This window comes from Aquarana catesbeiana, linkage group LG05 (genome assembly GCF_042186555.1).
Source record: "Aquarana catesbeiana isolate 2022-GZ linkage group LG05, ASM4218655v1, whole genome shotgun sequence".
Classification (NCBI taxonomy): Eukaryota; Metazoa; Chordata; class Amphibia; order Anura; family Ranidae; genus Aquarana; species Aquarana catesbeiana.
Window position 1 is genome coordinate 563704045 of NC_133328.1, and position 18007 is coordinate 563722051.

Here is an 18007-nt window from a genome sequence, read left to right on the forward strand (position 1 = left end):
GTGCTTCAAGTAAAATTATGGCAGGCAGTGGAGTCGCTGACGCGTTTCGTCTTACAAGACTTCATCTGGATGAAGTCTTGTAAGACGAAACGCGTCAGTAGACTTGTAACCATTGGATTATGAATAATTTATGAATAATTTTCCGCATTTAAAGTGACATCTGAAGATTACCAGAGACTGTATTTTTGCACACTATGAATTGATAGAGACTTATTCTTTTCCTTTTCATATTCTCGTTATGTATACGTAACATCATAAGCTTGCAAAACTTTTAGCGCTATACTTGTTTGTGCACTTGTAATTTTTAGACAAAATCCTTATTTGTTGTGTGAGCTGCTGACTTGTTGGGTAAGCACAGGGTTAAACTTTTTTCTTCCATGATGGCTGCCTCGTTGGGGTTGTGCCTCACCCTCACTTTCCTCCTCTGCTCTATCTGGCACCCAAGTTGCGTCAGTGACCTCATCATCATCATCATCTCCTCCATCCTCATTACCACTGGAGACAACTTGACAATACGCTGTGGCTGCCAATTTGTGTACCAGTGTTTTCCCCTCTCTGTAGGCTCATGTTCCTGCCTTCCTCATCCTCAGAACTAAAATCTGAATCAAGTAATGGCTGTGCATTGTCGAGGAGCTAGTGGCTGATACTGTGTTCAAATAACTCAGCTGACTCCTCCATGCCTGATGTTGGAGCTATGGCAGGAATAGCTGTGGACAAAGAGACAGGTTTAGCCACTCTGGAAGCTGCAGGGGCCTGTGCACTAGTCTCTGCTTGGGTGACAGAAGATGAGGAGGATGAGGACAGTTTAGTAAGCCAGTCCACCACTTCCTTTGCATGCTGCGCTGGATAGCACGGGCAACATCACTAAATGGAGGAAATGATGTCCTGCCTGAGGACTGACCACATCCACCTTTGCCTGTGGACACATATGCTGCTGGCCCCCTCACAGTGCCATGGGAACGTCTGCCTCTTTTTGTTGTCCTCCCAGACATGATGGGGGGGGGTGCTTATTAACTAAATATAATCAATATGTGGAAATGTGTACGTGGATGCACTTTAATCAATGGAAAGTGGTGTTTGGTGCATTTGAGTACTCACTACACAGACATACTCCACTGATACACTATAATATACTGCAGTAAAACTGCACTGATGCAGCACATTACACTGCATCAAACGTGCAGTAACGCACAGAAATATGCTGCATTAAATGTATGGTAATGCACTGATATATACTGTGTTAAATGTGCACTAACGCACAGAAATATACTGTGTTAAACGGCATATAATGCATTGAAATATGTGAAGTTAAACTTGCAGTAACGCGCAGAAAGATACTGCATTAAATGCACAGTAACGTTCTGAAATATACTGCGTTAAACTTGCAGTAATGCACTGAAATATACTGCGTTAAACGTGCACTAACACACTGAAATATACTGTGTTAAACTTGCAGTAACGCACGGAACTATACTGTGTAAAACAAAAGGTAACGCACTGAAATATATATGGCGTTAAACTTGCAGTAACACACAGAAATTTACTGTGTTAAACGTGCACTAACGCACTAAAATGTACAGCGTTAAACTTTCACTAACGCACTGAAATATACGGCGTTAAACTTGCAGTAACGCACTGAAAGTTACCTGCGGTAAACGTGCATTAACGCTCTGAAATATACAGCGTTAAACTTGCAGTAACACACTGAAATATACTACGTTAAACTTGCAATAACGCACTGAAATATATACGGCATTAAACTTGCAGTAACGCACTGAAATATACCTGCGGTAAACGTGCACTAACGCACTGAAATATACGGCATTAAAGTTGCAGTAACACAGAGAAATATACTGCATTAAACGTGCACTAACGGACTGAAATATACGGCGGTAAACTTGCAGTAAGACGGCGGTAAACTTGCAGTAAGACACTGAAATATACTGCGTTAGGCATGTACTAATGCACAGAAATGTACTGTGTTAAATGGTACGTAACGCACAGAAATATATGGCGTTAAACGGAAGGTAACGCACTGAAATATATGGCTTTAAACTTGCAGTAATGCACACTGAAATATACGGCGTTAAACTTGCAGTAACGTACTGAAATATACTACGTTAAGTGTGCACTAACGCACTGAAGTATACGGCGGTAAATTTGCAGTAACACACTGAACTACACTGCGTTAAACGGAATGGACTGCACTGAAATTTACAGCATTAAACATGCAGTAACGCACTGAACTATACTGATGTTAAACAGAAGGTAACACACTGAAATATACGGCTTTAAACTTGCAGTAACGCACTGAACTATACTGCGTTAAACGGAAGGTAACACACTGAAATATACGGCATTAAACTTGCAGTACACACAGAAATATGGGGGAACATGACTGCCAATTTGTGTACCAGTGTTTTCCCCTCTCCGTAGGCTTATGTTCCTTATGTTCCTCGTCCTCAGAACCAAACTCTGAATCAAGTAATGGCTGTGCATCGTCAAGGAGCAAGTGGCTGATGCTGCGTGTGTTCAATTAACTCTGACTCCTCCATGCCTAATGCTGGGGCTATGGCAGGAATAGCTGAGGACAAGGAGGCAGGTTTAGCCACTCTGGAAGCTGCAGGGGTCTGCGCACTAGTCTCTGCTTGGGTGACGGAAGATGAGAAAGATGAGGACAGTTTAGTAAGCCAGACCACCACCTCCTCTGCATGCTGTGGCTGGATAGCACAGGCAACATCAATAAACAGAGGAAATGATGTTCTGCCTGAGGACTGACCACGTCCACCTTTGCCTGTGGACACATATGCTGCTGGCCCCCTCACAGTGCCATGGGAATGTCTGCCTCTTCTTGTTGTCTTCCCAGACATGATGGGGGGGTGCTTATTAACAAAATGTAATAAAGATGTGGAAATGTGTACGTGGATGCACTTTAATCAATGGAAAGTTGTGTTTGGTGCACTTGAATACTCACTACACAGACACACTCCACTGATACACTATAATATACTTCAGTAAAACTGCACTGATGCACTACATTACACTGCATCAAACTTGCAGTAACGCACAGAAATATACTGCGTTAAACATCCAGTAACGCACTGAACTATACTGCGTGGTTAACTATACTTTTGGTGGTATTTGATCACCCCTGCGCTTTTTATTTTTTGCGCTCTAAACAAAAAAAGAGAGACAATTTTGAAAAAAACACATTTTTTTTACTTTTTGCTCTAATAAATATCCCCCAAAAATATATAAAAAACAATTTTTTCCTCAATTTAGGCCGATAGGTATTCTTCTACATATTTTTGGTAAAAAAAATCGCAATAAGCGATTATTGATCGGTTTGCGCAAAAGTTATAGCGTTTACAAAATAGGGGATAGTTTTATGGCATTTTTATTATTTTTTTTTTAAATGGCGGCGATCAGCGATTTTTATTGTGACTGCGACATTATGGTGGACACATCGGACATTTTTGACACATTTTTGGGACCATTGTCATTTATACAGCAATCAGTGCTATACAAATGCACTGATTTCTGTGTAAATGACACTGGCAGTGAAGGAGTTAACCACTAGGTGGCAGTGTAGGGGTTAAGTGTGTCCTAGGGGCGTGTTTCTAACTGTGAGGGGCATGACTGTGTGTGACATGTGACTGATCTCTGCTCCGATGACAGGGAGCAGAGATCCAGTGACACTGTCACTAGGCAGAACGGGGAGATGCTGTTTACATTAGCATCTCCCCATTCTTTCCCCCCATGAGGCGATCGCGGGTATCCCTGCAGCGATCAAGTCCGTGGGACCCGCGACCCGACTCACGGAGCTTGCCGCGGGCAAGGTACGTGGTTTTGCCTGTACGAGCCCTTCTGCCGCAGTATATCTGCATGAGGCAGTTGGCAAGCGGTTAAATTTGCAGTAATGTACTGAAATATACGGCGTTAGATGTGCACTAATGAACTGAAGTATACGGTGGTAAATTTGCAGTAACGCACTGAACTACACTGCGTTAAATGGAAGGTAACGCACTGAAATATTCGGCGTTAAACATGATATTGAGGTGCGTGGGGTAGAGCCAGACAAAACCATATACTTATGTAAAAAATTGTATTCTTTATTAGACCAAAGATAAGGCATGGATCAACCCATATAAACGCATAATAGCACATTGGCATATAAAATACAAAGTATCAACATACATATTAAGGATTGTCACCAACATGACACAGAAAGTAAATATTATACATCACAGTCCCTCAAATAGAGTAGGCATAACATTATGTCAGGGTGGTAGAGCAATAAAAACCATCTGGGATCATAAATATGAGATGGATGCATCAAAATAAGCTCAACGACGTTTCGTGGACTTCTATCCACTCATCAGGAGCAAGTGCATCCATGTACTAAAAGGGGATGAAAACCACAGACTGGAGGGGTAGAGGGATTAAAGATGACGATGAACAAAAAAACGGCCATAACTGAAAGTACTCACATAAGAGCTGATACTAGGCCATGCGATACCACCTGCCGAAGGTCAGCCAGATAATTATGTCCAGCACGGGAGCTGAGGAAAGAACCCAAGCATGGATCAGGATCATCATCATCTTTAATCCCTCTACCCCTCCAGTCTGTGGTTATATTAAACTATAATGGTGCTTTTTTTTATCCCCTTTTAGTACATGGATGCACTTGCTCCTGATGAGTGGATAGAAGTCCACGAAACGTCATTGAGCTTATTTTGATGCATCCATCTCATATTTATGATTCCAGATGGTTTTTATTGCTTTACCACCCTGACATAATGTTATGCCTACTCTATTTGAGGGACTGTGATGTATAATATTTACTTTCTGTGTCATGTTGGTGACTATCCTTAATATGTATGTTGATACTTTGTATTTTATATGCCAATGTGCTATTATGCATTTATATGGGTTGATCCATGCCCTATCTTTGGTCTAATAAAGAATACAATTTTGTACATATGTATATGGTTTTGTCTGCCTCTACCCCACACACCTCATCTAAAGTCCCACCTTCCCCCCCTCTTTTTTGCAAAAGCAACCAGGGATGGAGGCGCAATATTCCCCGTCTCATTTAAAGTCCCAAAAATATTCCCTTTTTTCTTTGAAATATACTGTGTTAAGCGTGCACTAACTCACAGAAATGTACTGCGTTAAACGGCACATAACGCACAAAGAAATGTATGGCGTTAAACTTGCAGTAACGCACTGAAATATACTGTGTTAAACGGGAGTTAACGCACTGAAATAAATGGCATTAAACTTGCATTAATGCACTAAAATATACTGCGTTAAGCGTGCACTAACGCACAGAAATGTACTGCGTTAAATGGCACATAACACACTGAAATATGCAGCAATAAACTTGCAGTAACGCACTGAAATATACTGGTGTTAGACAGAAGGTAACCCGCTGAAATATACGGTGTTAAACTTGCAGTAATGCACTGAAATATACTGTGTTAAATGTGCACTAACACACTGATATACGGCGTTAAACTTGCAGTAACGCACTGAAATATGCGGCCTTAATCTTGCACTAACACACTGAAATATACTGTGTTAAGCGTGCACTAACGCACAGAAATGTACTGCATTAAACGGCACGTAACGCACAGAAATATACAGCGTTAAACGTGCAGTAACGCACTGAAATATACTGTGTTAAACGGAAGATAGCGCACTGAAATATACTGCGTTAAACTTGCATTAATGCACTTAAATATATTGCTTTAAGCGCGCACTAACGCACAGAAATGTACTGTGTTAAACGGCACGTAACGCACTGTAATATGTGGCAATAAACTTGCAGTAATGCACTGAAATATACGGCGTTAACCTTGCAGTAACGCACTGAAATATACAGCGTTAAACAGAAGGTAATGCACTGAAATATATGGCGTTAAACTTGCACTAACGCACTGAAATGTATTGCATTAAGCGTGCACTAACGCACAGAAATGTACTGCGTTAAAAGGCATGTAACGCACAGAAATATATGGCGTTAAACTTGCAGTAACGCACTGAAATATACTGTGTTAAACGGAAGGTAACACACTGAAATAAATTGGGTTAAACTTGCATTAATGCTAGTGGACAATACATCTCATCTATAGCCCATATTAAAAAGAAACAAATAAAAGAGTCCCAACTGCTACAGTAGTCAGTGACAGATCATACCTCTACATACAATTCAGATCCCACACCAGCTCACTTTGATCTACTTATGGCAGCTCAGAGAGAACTGAATTTACACATGTCAGAGATCACACGACTTGACATACATAAAGGCAGACAGAGAACTTTTGAACAAGGAGACAAAAATGGTCACCTGTTGGCCTTATTGGCACACCACGACCAACCACTTACATTTGTCTCCACCCTGCAGACCTCAGATGGGGGAATGACAACATCTCCCTCTGAGGTTTTACAAACGTTTAATACCTTTTATGATAAGTTATATACCTCCACTCTGGCTTCCGATTTCCGGCCTGAGCAATTGCGGGACCTATTAGATCCCCTGGTGCTGGGTTGGCTCTCGGACCAGGAGCGTGAGACACTAGTTTGGCCATTTATGACATCAGAAGTTCTGAATGCCATTCAATCTTTTCCCACTGGAAAGGCACCTGATGGCCTTCCAGGAGATTTTTACAAAGCGCATGGTGATCTTTTAGCACCCTTATTGGCCCAGCTTTACAATATTTGTTTTAAGGCTGGGAAGTTGCCTGATTCAATGTATCATGCATACCTAACCTTAATATACAAACCCCCTAAGGACCCAACATCTTGCGCCTCGTACCGACCAATTGTATTATTAAGCAATGACTTTAAAATTTTGACCAAATTACTAGCACTACGTCTGTATCCCCTACTACCGTCAGTGATCGATTCAGATCAAACTGTCTTTATGCCCCGTAGAGCCACTGATGTTAATCTCAGAAGACTATATACCAATATACATACTCGACATCATAATACGGGTTTCGGGACTATAGCCTCACTTGACATAGAAAAGGCTTTTGATACTGTAGAGTGGCCTTTTCTTTGGGAAACATTGCGCAGAATGGGATTTCCTCTGGTGTTTATTCAATGGCTTCAGGTACTATATAAATGCCCCACTTCATCGGTGAGATTGGGGGGTGGATTGTCGGCCCCTTTTAGACTTACAAGAGGAACACGGCAGGGCTGTCCTCTCTCTCCAGCGTTATTTGCCTTAGCTATTGAGCCTGTGGCGGAAGCACTACGTTCATCCCCGCATATAAGAGGTCTCCGTGTGGGCTTGCTGGAGGGGAGGCTGGGCCTGTATGCGGATGACATGTTGCTGTTTCTTAATGATGCAGGTCCATCCTTGCAGTGTGTTCTAGATGTATTAGACACGTTTGCAAGTGTTACCGGGTTGAGGGTTAACTGGTCAAAGTCCATACTTTTTCCAATAGACCAGGCTGCCAAAACTACATCCCTCCCAGACTGTTCCCTACAATGGGTGGAAACGTTTAAATACTTAGGGGTCCATATTTCCACTCAAGCATCAGACTTTATCTCACTTAATTTAGCCCCAGTACTTTTAGAAACGAAGAAGAAATTTAAAACGTGGAGTAGCTATCAATATGGGGACGAGTAAATCTCCTTAAAATGAAAATAGTCCCTAAATTCACATATCTGTTTCGCCACTCCCCTCAGTGGATACCTAAATCCTTTTTTAAAAAACTGAATTAATTATTCACATCCTTTATATGGGGCCCCTCTGCATCTAGATACCGACTAGCTACTTTGATGCGGCTGACAACGCAGGGTGGTATGGCATTTCCTGATTGCTATAAATATTTTCTAGCCACTCAATTGGTGATGGCGACCTGGTGGTTGCAACCTGACAAAACGAATTCTTCCACAGTACTAAAAGCTACAATATTGGGCTCATTAGAAGCTCTACAACTCCTTTTATTCAGAGGCCTTCGAGCCCCGTATCCTCTGACCCCCTCAATATGTACCACCCTGCGGGCTTGGCAGGCCTGGCCATAGAGAAATACAAATCAAATGAGATCTCTCCTAGCACTCCGTTATGGCTGAACTCCACCTTATCTCACATATACAAACTTCCTGACCCTCATGCATGGACCAAATATGGTATAAAAATCCTTTCTAATATAGTGTCACAAATGTCATTGTTTTCCTTTTTGCATCTCTCTTCTATGTATAACATACCACATCATTACCGATTTTGCTACCACCAACTGTCCCATGCTTTTGCTGCACAATTTCCTCACGCCTCCAGTGTCATGGTCCAGTCGGGGTTAGAGAAGACACTAAGAACTAAATGTGCAGAAAAACCTACCTCACAGCTATATGCCCATTTGGTGTATGTGTCTCTCCCACCTCTTGATAAGCTTTGGTCTAGCTGGCAGCCTGACATCCCCGCGTTAGATAATGATGATTGGGACGATGTCTGGGATTTTCCTTTCAGATCTTTAGTTTCTATGCGTGATAGGCTGATCCTATTTAAAATAGTTCATAGAGCTTACTTTACCCCATATAGACTTTCCAAAATGAACCCCTCGTTCTCGCTGGAGATGTGGAATTTCCCCAGGGGATTTTTCTCACATTTTTTGGCATTGCCCACAAATCCAGCAATACTGGAGCGAGGTGCTTGACATTGTGAATAGGGTCGCATCTACTATACTGCCCTTGGCAATGGAAATCTGTCTTTTGGGTTTGATAGAAACACATATACCAACAATAGCAAAATGCACACTGGTCGGGCTACTGCTCTTTTATGCCCGGAAATCCATTGCCCTGCAATGGAAGAAACCCGCCCCCCCCTCGTTGCAACAGTGGAAAAGCCTGGTTAATAACAATCTACCCCTATACAAGGACACCTACTCAAATAGAGGATGTCCGGCAAAGTACGACAAAGTCTAGCGTGCTTGGTTAGATGAAGCAGATACAGCCGGTCTCACTTACCGTGATGGGGGGACTATTGCTTATTATTATGAGCCCTTTGGTTTACTTAGAGGAGTAGAAATGAAGTTCTCCTTTGAAATATTTGAATGATTACTGGTAACAGCACACTGTGAGTCAGCTTGTTAATAGCACACCTTAAACGACATTGTACCATGCCATGTGATGTATGTGTCATACTGTATATGCACCATAGTTTTTTCTTTTTTTTTAGGTTGTATATGTATTGTTTGTCTTGAAAATTCAATAAAAAACAATTTTATTAATGCACTGAAATATACTGTGTTAAGCGCGCACTAATGCACAGAAATGTATTCATTATTATTATATATTATTTTTATATATATATATATATATATATATATATATATATATATATATATATATATATATATTATATTCATCAATTAATCATTTGCTATTAAATTTATTATTATTATATATATTGACTCTTTATGATTACATTCTGTATCATAAATGTTTCACCGCTATCGGCTTTATCATGCTTATTATTATTATTATGAATGACCCCCTCGGGGATTGGGACATTCAATTTATTCATGTTTATTCTATATATCATTATACACACCAACATGCCTCATGTAAAGTCCCAACCCTACTTATTTTTGTTCTTGCATAACATTTAGGGATGGAGACATGCTGATGTTGTTGCTCTAGGTTGAGACAGGTTACATTTATTTCTACATTTATACTAGTTTTTGCTTTTTTAAACTGCCTTTTTTCTTGTTGCAGATTTATATCTATGTTTTCAAAAACATCAACATGATCCAAGTATCAGCGTTGTTGTTGTCTCTTCTGTCCCTCGCAGTGCTGATTCTAACAAAAGAGCTGAATGAGAAGTATAAAAAACAGATCAAGTTTGTCATTCCTATCGACCTGATACTAGTAAGTGTCTTGTTTTACTTTTCCCTCTTAAACATAAAACATTTCAAGTGATCACTTTCTTATGTCACACCTGAGGTCAGCCAATAGAAACAAAATAATTAAAATATCTCTCTCTCCCAGATAGTTGCTGAAGATGTCAGACAAAAATTAAACATGTCACACATCTGATATCTTCCAATTACACGATTTTGATGGTAGACTATTTTTTACATTGTACTCCACTCTACTGTCTATACTTTCTGAAACCATAAAAATCTATCAAAAAAGACATTCAGGGGAATTCATAGGCAGTGTCTACAGCACTCTTGAGAATTCCATTGTGCCTCCGCATGACTAATGCCGGTGTGGGTAATGGTCATTTGCCTGTTGGAAACAGGTCCATGAATTTGGGGCAAGCACTGCATGTGGAAACACCCAGAAACTGGAGTAAAGCTGACAGCATCCATAATAACCAGTGACAGGTGGGGAGGGGCGGGGGTAGTGACGGCAAAAATTACTCTCTTCTACCCGCCTACAGAGGCACTCCGCCTGTCTCTGTACTCTAGGTTAGAGTTGGTCTTACTTACCTCCACTTTCGTTTATCAATGAACTGGAGATAATTATTTTTGATGCCAATATATTAGCAACCAACTGGTAATTTTGATCATTTAAGGGCAACAAATGTGCAATAGTGGCAATCATGGGCTTCCTTGACAATATGTTTGAAACCAAGGTCAGTGGTGTCAATACAGGGGCAGGAAATAGGCATTCTTGACAGTACATGGGCAAAAAAGAGGCAGTCCTGGAGGTACTTGGAGAACAGTGGGCAATTCTCACAATACATGGGCAACTAAGGGATAAGGGTGGTGATGCATTGGCAACAAATACACAATCATGTATAGTTATATAGACAGTATATTGACAACCACTGGTAAATATTGACAATACACAGGCAAGCAACAAGCAGTCTTAGAATACATGGGTGGCAGTCCATGTGAAACAATGAGTAATCGTAAGAACGCATGGGCTACACATTGCTAATGACAACAATATATGGACAACACACGGATAATCATGACAATACATTGGCAACAACAAGGTTCTCATGACAAGTCATGTGTGACATACTTTCAGTTTTGTCTTTTTATCCATGCTTCAGTTTTCATAAATCAGTTCCAATCAGCTAATGCCTGATTTACCTCTGCTGAGTTATCCCTCAAGAAATATTTTGTGGTCATCATTTCTTAACGCAACATCCTTTTCAAAATGTACGAGCAGTATTTTTTTTTTTTATCATTTTACATTCAATGTTCCTTTATGAATTGGTAGGCTTATTATTTTCTTTTACACCACAGATATTGCACCCCAGGCCATTGTATATGAACCAATATTTTAGCAGTCCAATAAATAATTAAGCATCTAGACTAAAAGCTCAATCCTGTGACCCTTAAAGAGTAAATGATATTAAAACTAGAATAATGAAACTGAGTTGCATGTAGCACTTTAATACAGTGACTCATCCTAATTTGCTAACAGTACCATTTTCCTTTTCTTTGCACAGATGTCTGTAACGTCCCTTGCTTGTTATTTTGCAAATATGGAAGAGGATTACAGCATGGAAGTCATTGGATTTATTCCAAAAGGGTAATTCATTTTTAACTTTTAAGGCATTGTTTCTCAACTCCAGTCCTCAAGGCCCCCCAACAGGTCATGTTTTCAGGCTCTCCATTATTTTGCACAAGTGATTTGATAAGTTTCACTGCCTTAGTAAATACCACAGCCGTTTCATGAGGGAAGTCTTGAAAACATGACCTGTTGGGGTGTCTTGAGGACTGGAGTTGAGAAACACTGTATTAAGGTATTGACTAGAAATGCCATTATTATGCAGCACACAGCCAATATTTTCACCTAATTACCCCACAAAATAATTGCAAAAATATTTTTTATGCTGCTGCAGTTCACTTTGAATGTCTGAAAATCAGATCATGGCTGTTATCAAATAAAATCAGTGAAGCTGAATCAGCAACTGACCTACCTTTACAAAGCAGATCCTACATGAAAATGTAAGGTCCTCTACTACAACATCCAAATGAAAAAAGCTTCAAACGACTGTCAAAAATAAACTTTTTAAAAAATATATATAAATGAATAAAAATTCCTTACCTGGCCCTGGCCCTTTCCAATTGCTGGAGGTACCACCATGCCTTACCACTGCCTCCCAGAAAAATCGGGCACTCAAAATTCTATAAGAAGGATCTCAAGCACATACAGTATCATTATATCCATTCAACAATATTTTCACTATTTGTATGTATGATTTGTATTCAGAAATTGTGAGTTCGGCATCCTTGTGTGATTATTTATAGATTTTTTTTCACATTTTTTGGACCTAGCACATGACTACAATTTTTTAAAAATGTATTTTTTTTAGTTTATTATGAACAAATATATAGGGATTGATTACCCAAAGGCAAATTCACTTTGCAAAGAATGCCCAATCACCAGCAAAAAAAAAGAAAGAACAAAAGGGTATTTTTCCTTTCACATGATTTGATGATGGAAGACAGCAGAGCTTTGCCCCATTTGGTAAGCCAAGGGAACATTCCCTTGCAAAGTGAGCAGCCTATTTGTCTTTAGTAAATCACCCCCATACTGTACATACTGTACACACAGTCAAGTGTGGTATGGCAAGGATAATCTACCAGGCCATAAATTGTTTCAATCACCATTTGTCAGGTTTCTTTTTGTTCTGTTGTTTCAGAATTCCTCTTCCTCAGGCCCCAACAATGGATGTTCTGCACCAGGTTGTGGTAGAAGCCTTCAGTGTTGCATTGGTTGGATACACAGTTTCCATATATCTTGCTTACAATTCAGCCAGAAGGTTCAAATACTCTGTTTCTGAAAATCAGGTAAAGTCAAAGTAATCTAGTTCATCTGTGTCTTGGAAATTGCTTTCATTCATGAATTTTCATCTCACAAATGCCAATAACCTGTAATCTGATTTTTAGAATCTCTACAGCTCAACCATTTCCAATATGGCTCAATCTTTCTACAATATGGTTCATAAGGCCCACATATATGTATTAAATACCTTTCAAAAGGATACTGTTATTCATATATTAAAAAATATGTCAAATATACTGTAAACATAGCACAAAAGATGGCCTATTATATACATTATGTACAATATGTTTGCCAGTTTAAAGAAGCATTTGGATTATCTGGAATATTTGTTATACTGATACCTTTATGTATATTGTTAATTATTTGATGATTTCCTGCAGTGAAGTATTATTTCTGTATGTTACAGGAGCTTTTTGCCCATGGACTCAGCAATATCATTCCATCCTTTGTCTTCTGTATACCAAATGCAGGAGCTCCAGCCCGGACTTTTATCCTATATAGCCGTGGGTCACAGACACAGGTCAGCACTCATAGGATTTTCATTTAACATATACTACTACTGTATATATATATATATATATATATATATATATATATACACAGTATCTCACAAATGTGAGTACACCCCTCACATTTTTGTAAATATTTTATTATATCTTTTCATGTGACAACACTGAAGAAATTACACTTTACTACAATGTAAAGTAGTGAGTGTACAGCTTGTATAACAGTGTAAATTTGCTGTCCCCTCAAAATAACTCAACACACAGCTATTAATGTCTAAACCGCTGGCAACAAAAGTGAGTACACCCCTAAGTGAAAATGTCCAAATTTGGCCCAATTAGCCATTTTTCCTCCCCGGTGTCACGTGACTCATTAGTGTTACAAGGTCTCAGGTGTGAATGGGGAGCAGGTGTGTAAAATTTGGTGTTATCACTCTCACTCTCTCATACTGGTCACTGGAAGTTCAACATGGCACCTCATGACAAAGAACTCTCTGAGGATCTGGAAAAAAAATAATTGTTACTCTACATAAAGATGGCCTAGGTTATTAGAAGATTGCCAAGACCCTGAAACTGATCTGCAGCACGGTGACCAAGACCATACCTCGCCATGATCAATCAAAGAAGTTGAGTGCACGTGCTCAGCATCATAGCCAGAGGTTGTCTTTGGGAAATAGACGTATGCGTGCTGCCAGCATTGCTGCAGAGGTTGAAGGGGTGGGAAGTCAGCCTGTCAGTGCTCAGACCATATGCTGCACACTACATCAAATTGGTCTGCATGGCTGTTGTCCCAGAAGGAAGCCTCTTCTAAAGATGATGCACAAGAAAGCCCGAAAACAGTTTGCTGAAGACAAGCAGGCTAAGGACATGGATTACTGGAACCATGTCCTGTGGTCTGATGAGACCAAGATAAAATTTTTTGGTTCAGATGGTGTCAAGCATGTGTGAGGAGCAGGTGAGGAGTACAAAGACAAGTGTGTCTTGCCTACAGTCAAGTATGGTGGTGGGAGTGTCATGGTCTAGGGCTGCATGAGTGCTGCCAGCACTGGGGAGCTACAGTTCATTGAGGGAACCATGAATGCCAACATGTACTGTGACATACTGAAGCAGAGCATGATCCCCTTCCTTCGGACACTGGGCCGCAGGGCAGGATTCCAACATCATAATGACCCCAAACACACCTCCAAGACAACCACTGCCTTGCTAAAGAAGCTGAGGATAAAGGAGATGGACTGGCCAAGCATGTCTCCAGACCTAAACTCTATTGAGCATCTGTGGGGCATCCTCAAATGGAAGGTGGAGGAGCGCAAGGTCTCTAATATCCACAAGCTCCGTGATGTCATCATGGAGGAGTGGAAGAGGACTCCAGTGGCAACCTGTGAAGCTCTGGTGAACTCCATGCCCAAGAGGATTAAGGCAGTGCTGGAAAATAATGGTGGCCACACAAAATATTGAGACTTTGGGCCCAATTGGACATTTTCACTTAGGGGTGTACTCACTTTTGTTGGCAGCAGTTTAGACATTAATGGTTGTGTGTTGAGTTATTTTGAGGGGACAGCAAATTTACACTGATATACCAGCTGTACACATACTACTTTACATTGTAGCAAAGTGTCATTTCTTCATTGATGTCACATGAAAAGATATAATAAAATATTTACAAAAATGTGAGGGGTGTACTCACTTTTGTGAGATACTGTGTATATATATATATATATATATATATATATATATATATATATATATATTCCTAACATTACAGTAAACTAATTTAATTTAATCACCTATTCCTGTGGTGACATTCCTCTGTTTACTGTAAGCAGCACAATCGGTCAGTGTCCACGGTATCCTTCCCCTTTATCAGACAATGAGTTTTGTCAGCATCTGTGGCACTCTCTGGTGTTCCAGGATGTCTGTCACTGCACCTCTATCCCTCTCAAATGTGGTGGTGAGTGGTCTGCTGGCAGCCTGAAGCACACTCAGTCCCTCCAAACATTCTTCACAATCCTCCTTAGCCTAAGAACAACAACCTTCTCTTTTTCCTCTCTGCTCAGAGCTCTAGTCACTCTAGGATCTGTAGTTTCCTTTTTCTCAGGCCATAAAGCAACTCAGTCTGTTTGGAACTACTTTTCCCACAATCCTTTGTTCTTCCCAGAATTCACTGCAATCCACAGTGCCTTCCTCTGTTTGGTGGGCAGACCCAGCAGGCTACTCAAGTTTTGCAATCACAGTCCCCAATTACAGCTGCGCCTGTCCTGTTAACACAAGCAAGGACTGCAGCAGACACTATGAAACTGTAGCTTCTCTTCACCCTTTCAGCTGCAAACTGGGGCTATACCTGTATATTCCGATATATCACTGGAGCTTAGTAATTACATTAATATATATTTTCATTATTTCATGACCTTACATGTACATTTTGTTTGATCTCTAGGTTGCCTGTTTGGTGTCATGTTTCCTTGTCCTCCTGGTCATTTATTTCTTAGTACCCTTATTATACTGGCTACCAATGGTAAGCAAAAATGTTGTTTAAATTGTAGCTCCCCTCTATGTGATCTATACGAATTGCAAGGATTTTTAGCAAACTTTGTTAGAGTCACACTTTTTCATCCACACAAGTAGAAAAAAAAAAAACCCTCAACTCAAGCCGAAGGCTCCCACCCATCTGCCTACTCTGCCGCCTGACATTTCTTAAATAGTTAAGGGGTGGAGCCATCCAGCAACATCACTGGGTGGCACCGCCCCCTTGTGACACCATTGATCGTTATAAATCTTTTAGGAGATTAACATAACAGGATATGTTTGAAGCCCAAATTTTTTTTAACAGGAAAATTTTCCTTGTCAAAAGAAGTTTATTGAGTATACAATGTTATTAAGATACATAAAGTAAGTTTACAAGGATCTATAAAGTAAGCTCATTGTTTTACAGTAGGGTTTATATAGGTAAATATCATGAAATTTCAAATATTAAACATTGGGTTCACGTAAACCTAAATTAAAGATATATATCATTTCCTTAGTTACTTTTGTAGGTATTTAAATGATTTATACCTACTATACATATTGTTTACAAGTAGAGTGTATATAGGTCAAATAAATTCTGATAATGAGCTTTAATCGTAAGGTGGAGAAAAGGAAAGAGAAAGAAGAAAAAGGGTTGAAAGGTAGAGGTATGGTCCACAAGGTTGTCCCGCTCGTCAGTTTATTATTCTTTTTAGTTCTCTTTGAAGCCTTAGAATGGGTGTCACTGTAAGTCATTTAATCTGTTACCATGGCAACAGGACAGAGTCATTGAAGTTTGACAGGAACTGTTGTTTTATCCAAGGATGCCAAAGTTTTTCAAATTTTGGAATTTGATTTTGATCGATGGCTACCATCTTAGCATGGGACATTGTATTATTTATTCTGTGAATTGTTTCTGCTAGTACCAATGTAGGAGATTTCCATGCCTTGGCCACTGTTTGTTTTGCAGCCGTTATTAGTTGGATCATAAGTTTGAATTGAGAGAGTGTTAACAATTCCGGTTTTAGATTAAGTAAAGTTATATATGGATCTGGTTGTATTATTTTTTTAAATATTTTAGATGCAATCACGAAGACTTCCCTCCAGAAGGTTTGGATTACTGGGCACGTCCACCATATGTGTAAATATGTGCCTATTTCTGGGCATCCTCGAAAACAAAGAGCTGAGGTATTAGGTGAATATTTTGCCACTCTAGCGGGTACAAGGTACCAGCGAGTTAGGACTTTATAATTTGTCTCCAGTGCTAAGATGTTGGGTGAAGATGACTTAGATGTGAGCCATATGTTAGACCAGTCCGTGTCTTCTAAAGTTCGTCCCAGGTCCTCCTCCCACCTCTGAACGTAAGAGGGTCTATTAAGATTTGCTACTCCATATAATTGATTATAAAGTGATGAAATTGTACCTTTAGCAAATGGATCTTTTGTACAGATTGATTCAAAAATGGATAATTGGGATAATGGTGTATCCCCCTTTAGGAATGGTGTATAGAAATTTTTGATTTGGAGATATCTAAATATCTCAGTTTGGTAGATCATATTTTTCTCTAAGCGATGGGAATGAAAGGAATGATTTAGATGATATGAAGTCATTTAGTGTCTGAATGCCTGATGTTGTCCAAGCTTTAAAAGAATTTGGGTAGATCCATGCCGGATAAAAGGCCGGATTTCTGATAAAAGAAAGGAGAGGATTGTGTGGAGATTGTAACTGATATTTGGTTTTTAGTTTATCCCAGAGAGATAAGAAGTGTTTAGTTATGGGATTATGAATTTTAAAGCGGTCTTTAGGATCAAGCCATAATAAATTTGATATTAATAGAGGGTCATTTTCTGAAGCCTCTATAAATACCCATAATGGGATTTCCTGTTTTGCATGGTATTTGGACAGACTGGCCAAATGTGCTGCTCTGTAGTAGTTAGTAAAAATAGGGTATCCCAGGCCTCCTTTATTTTTGGGAAGATGTAGTGTGTGTATAGGTATACGTGGTTTATAAGAGCCCCATATAAACGAAGTTGCTCTTTTTTGTACTATTCTCAAAAAATAGGAAGGAATTGGAATAGGGAGGACTCTGAATAGATAAAGCAATTTGGGTAGAATAGTCATTTTGATTGCATTAATCTTCCCTATCCAGGATAAAGGAAGTTGCGACCATTGTTTTATTAGATTTGTGATCTGTCTTAATACAGGAGGATAATTGGTTGAGAATAAGTCAGAATGAG

The 18007-nt window shown here is 39.7% G+C and overlaps 1 protein-coding gene across 3 annotated transcripts in view; it reads left to right on the plus strand.

Annotated features, from left to right (window-relative positions):
• The window catches only part of SLC26A7 (solute carrier family 26 member 7), a 105615-nt gene that overhangs the window by 39755 nt on the left and 47853 nt on the right, over positions 1–18007 (plus strand). For all 3 annotated transcript variants that reach the window (XM_073631940.1, XM_073631938.1, XM_073631939.1), the window contains exons 5-9: positions 9730–9882; positions 11423–11505; positions 12623–12770; positions 13172–13285; positions 15703–15780. In XM_073631940.1, the coding sequence (XP_073488041.1) occupies positions 9730–9882; positions 11423–11505; positions 12623–12770; positions 13172–13285; positions 15703–15780 (576 nt within the window). The remainder of the gene's footprint in view (positions 1–9729; positions 9883–11422; positions 11506–12622; positions 12771–13171; positions 13286–15702; positions 15781–18007) is intronic.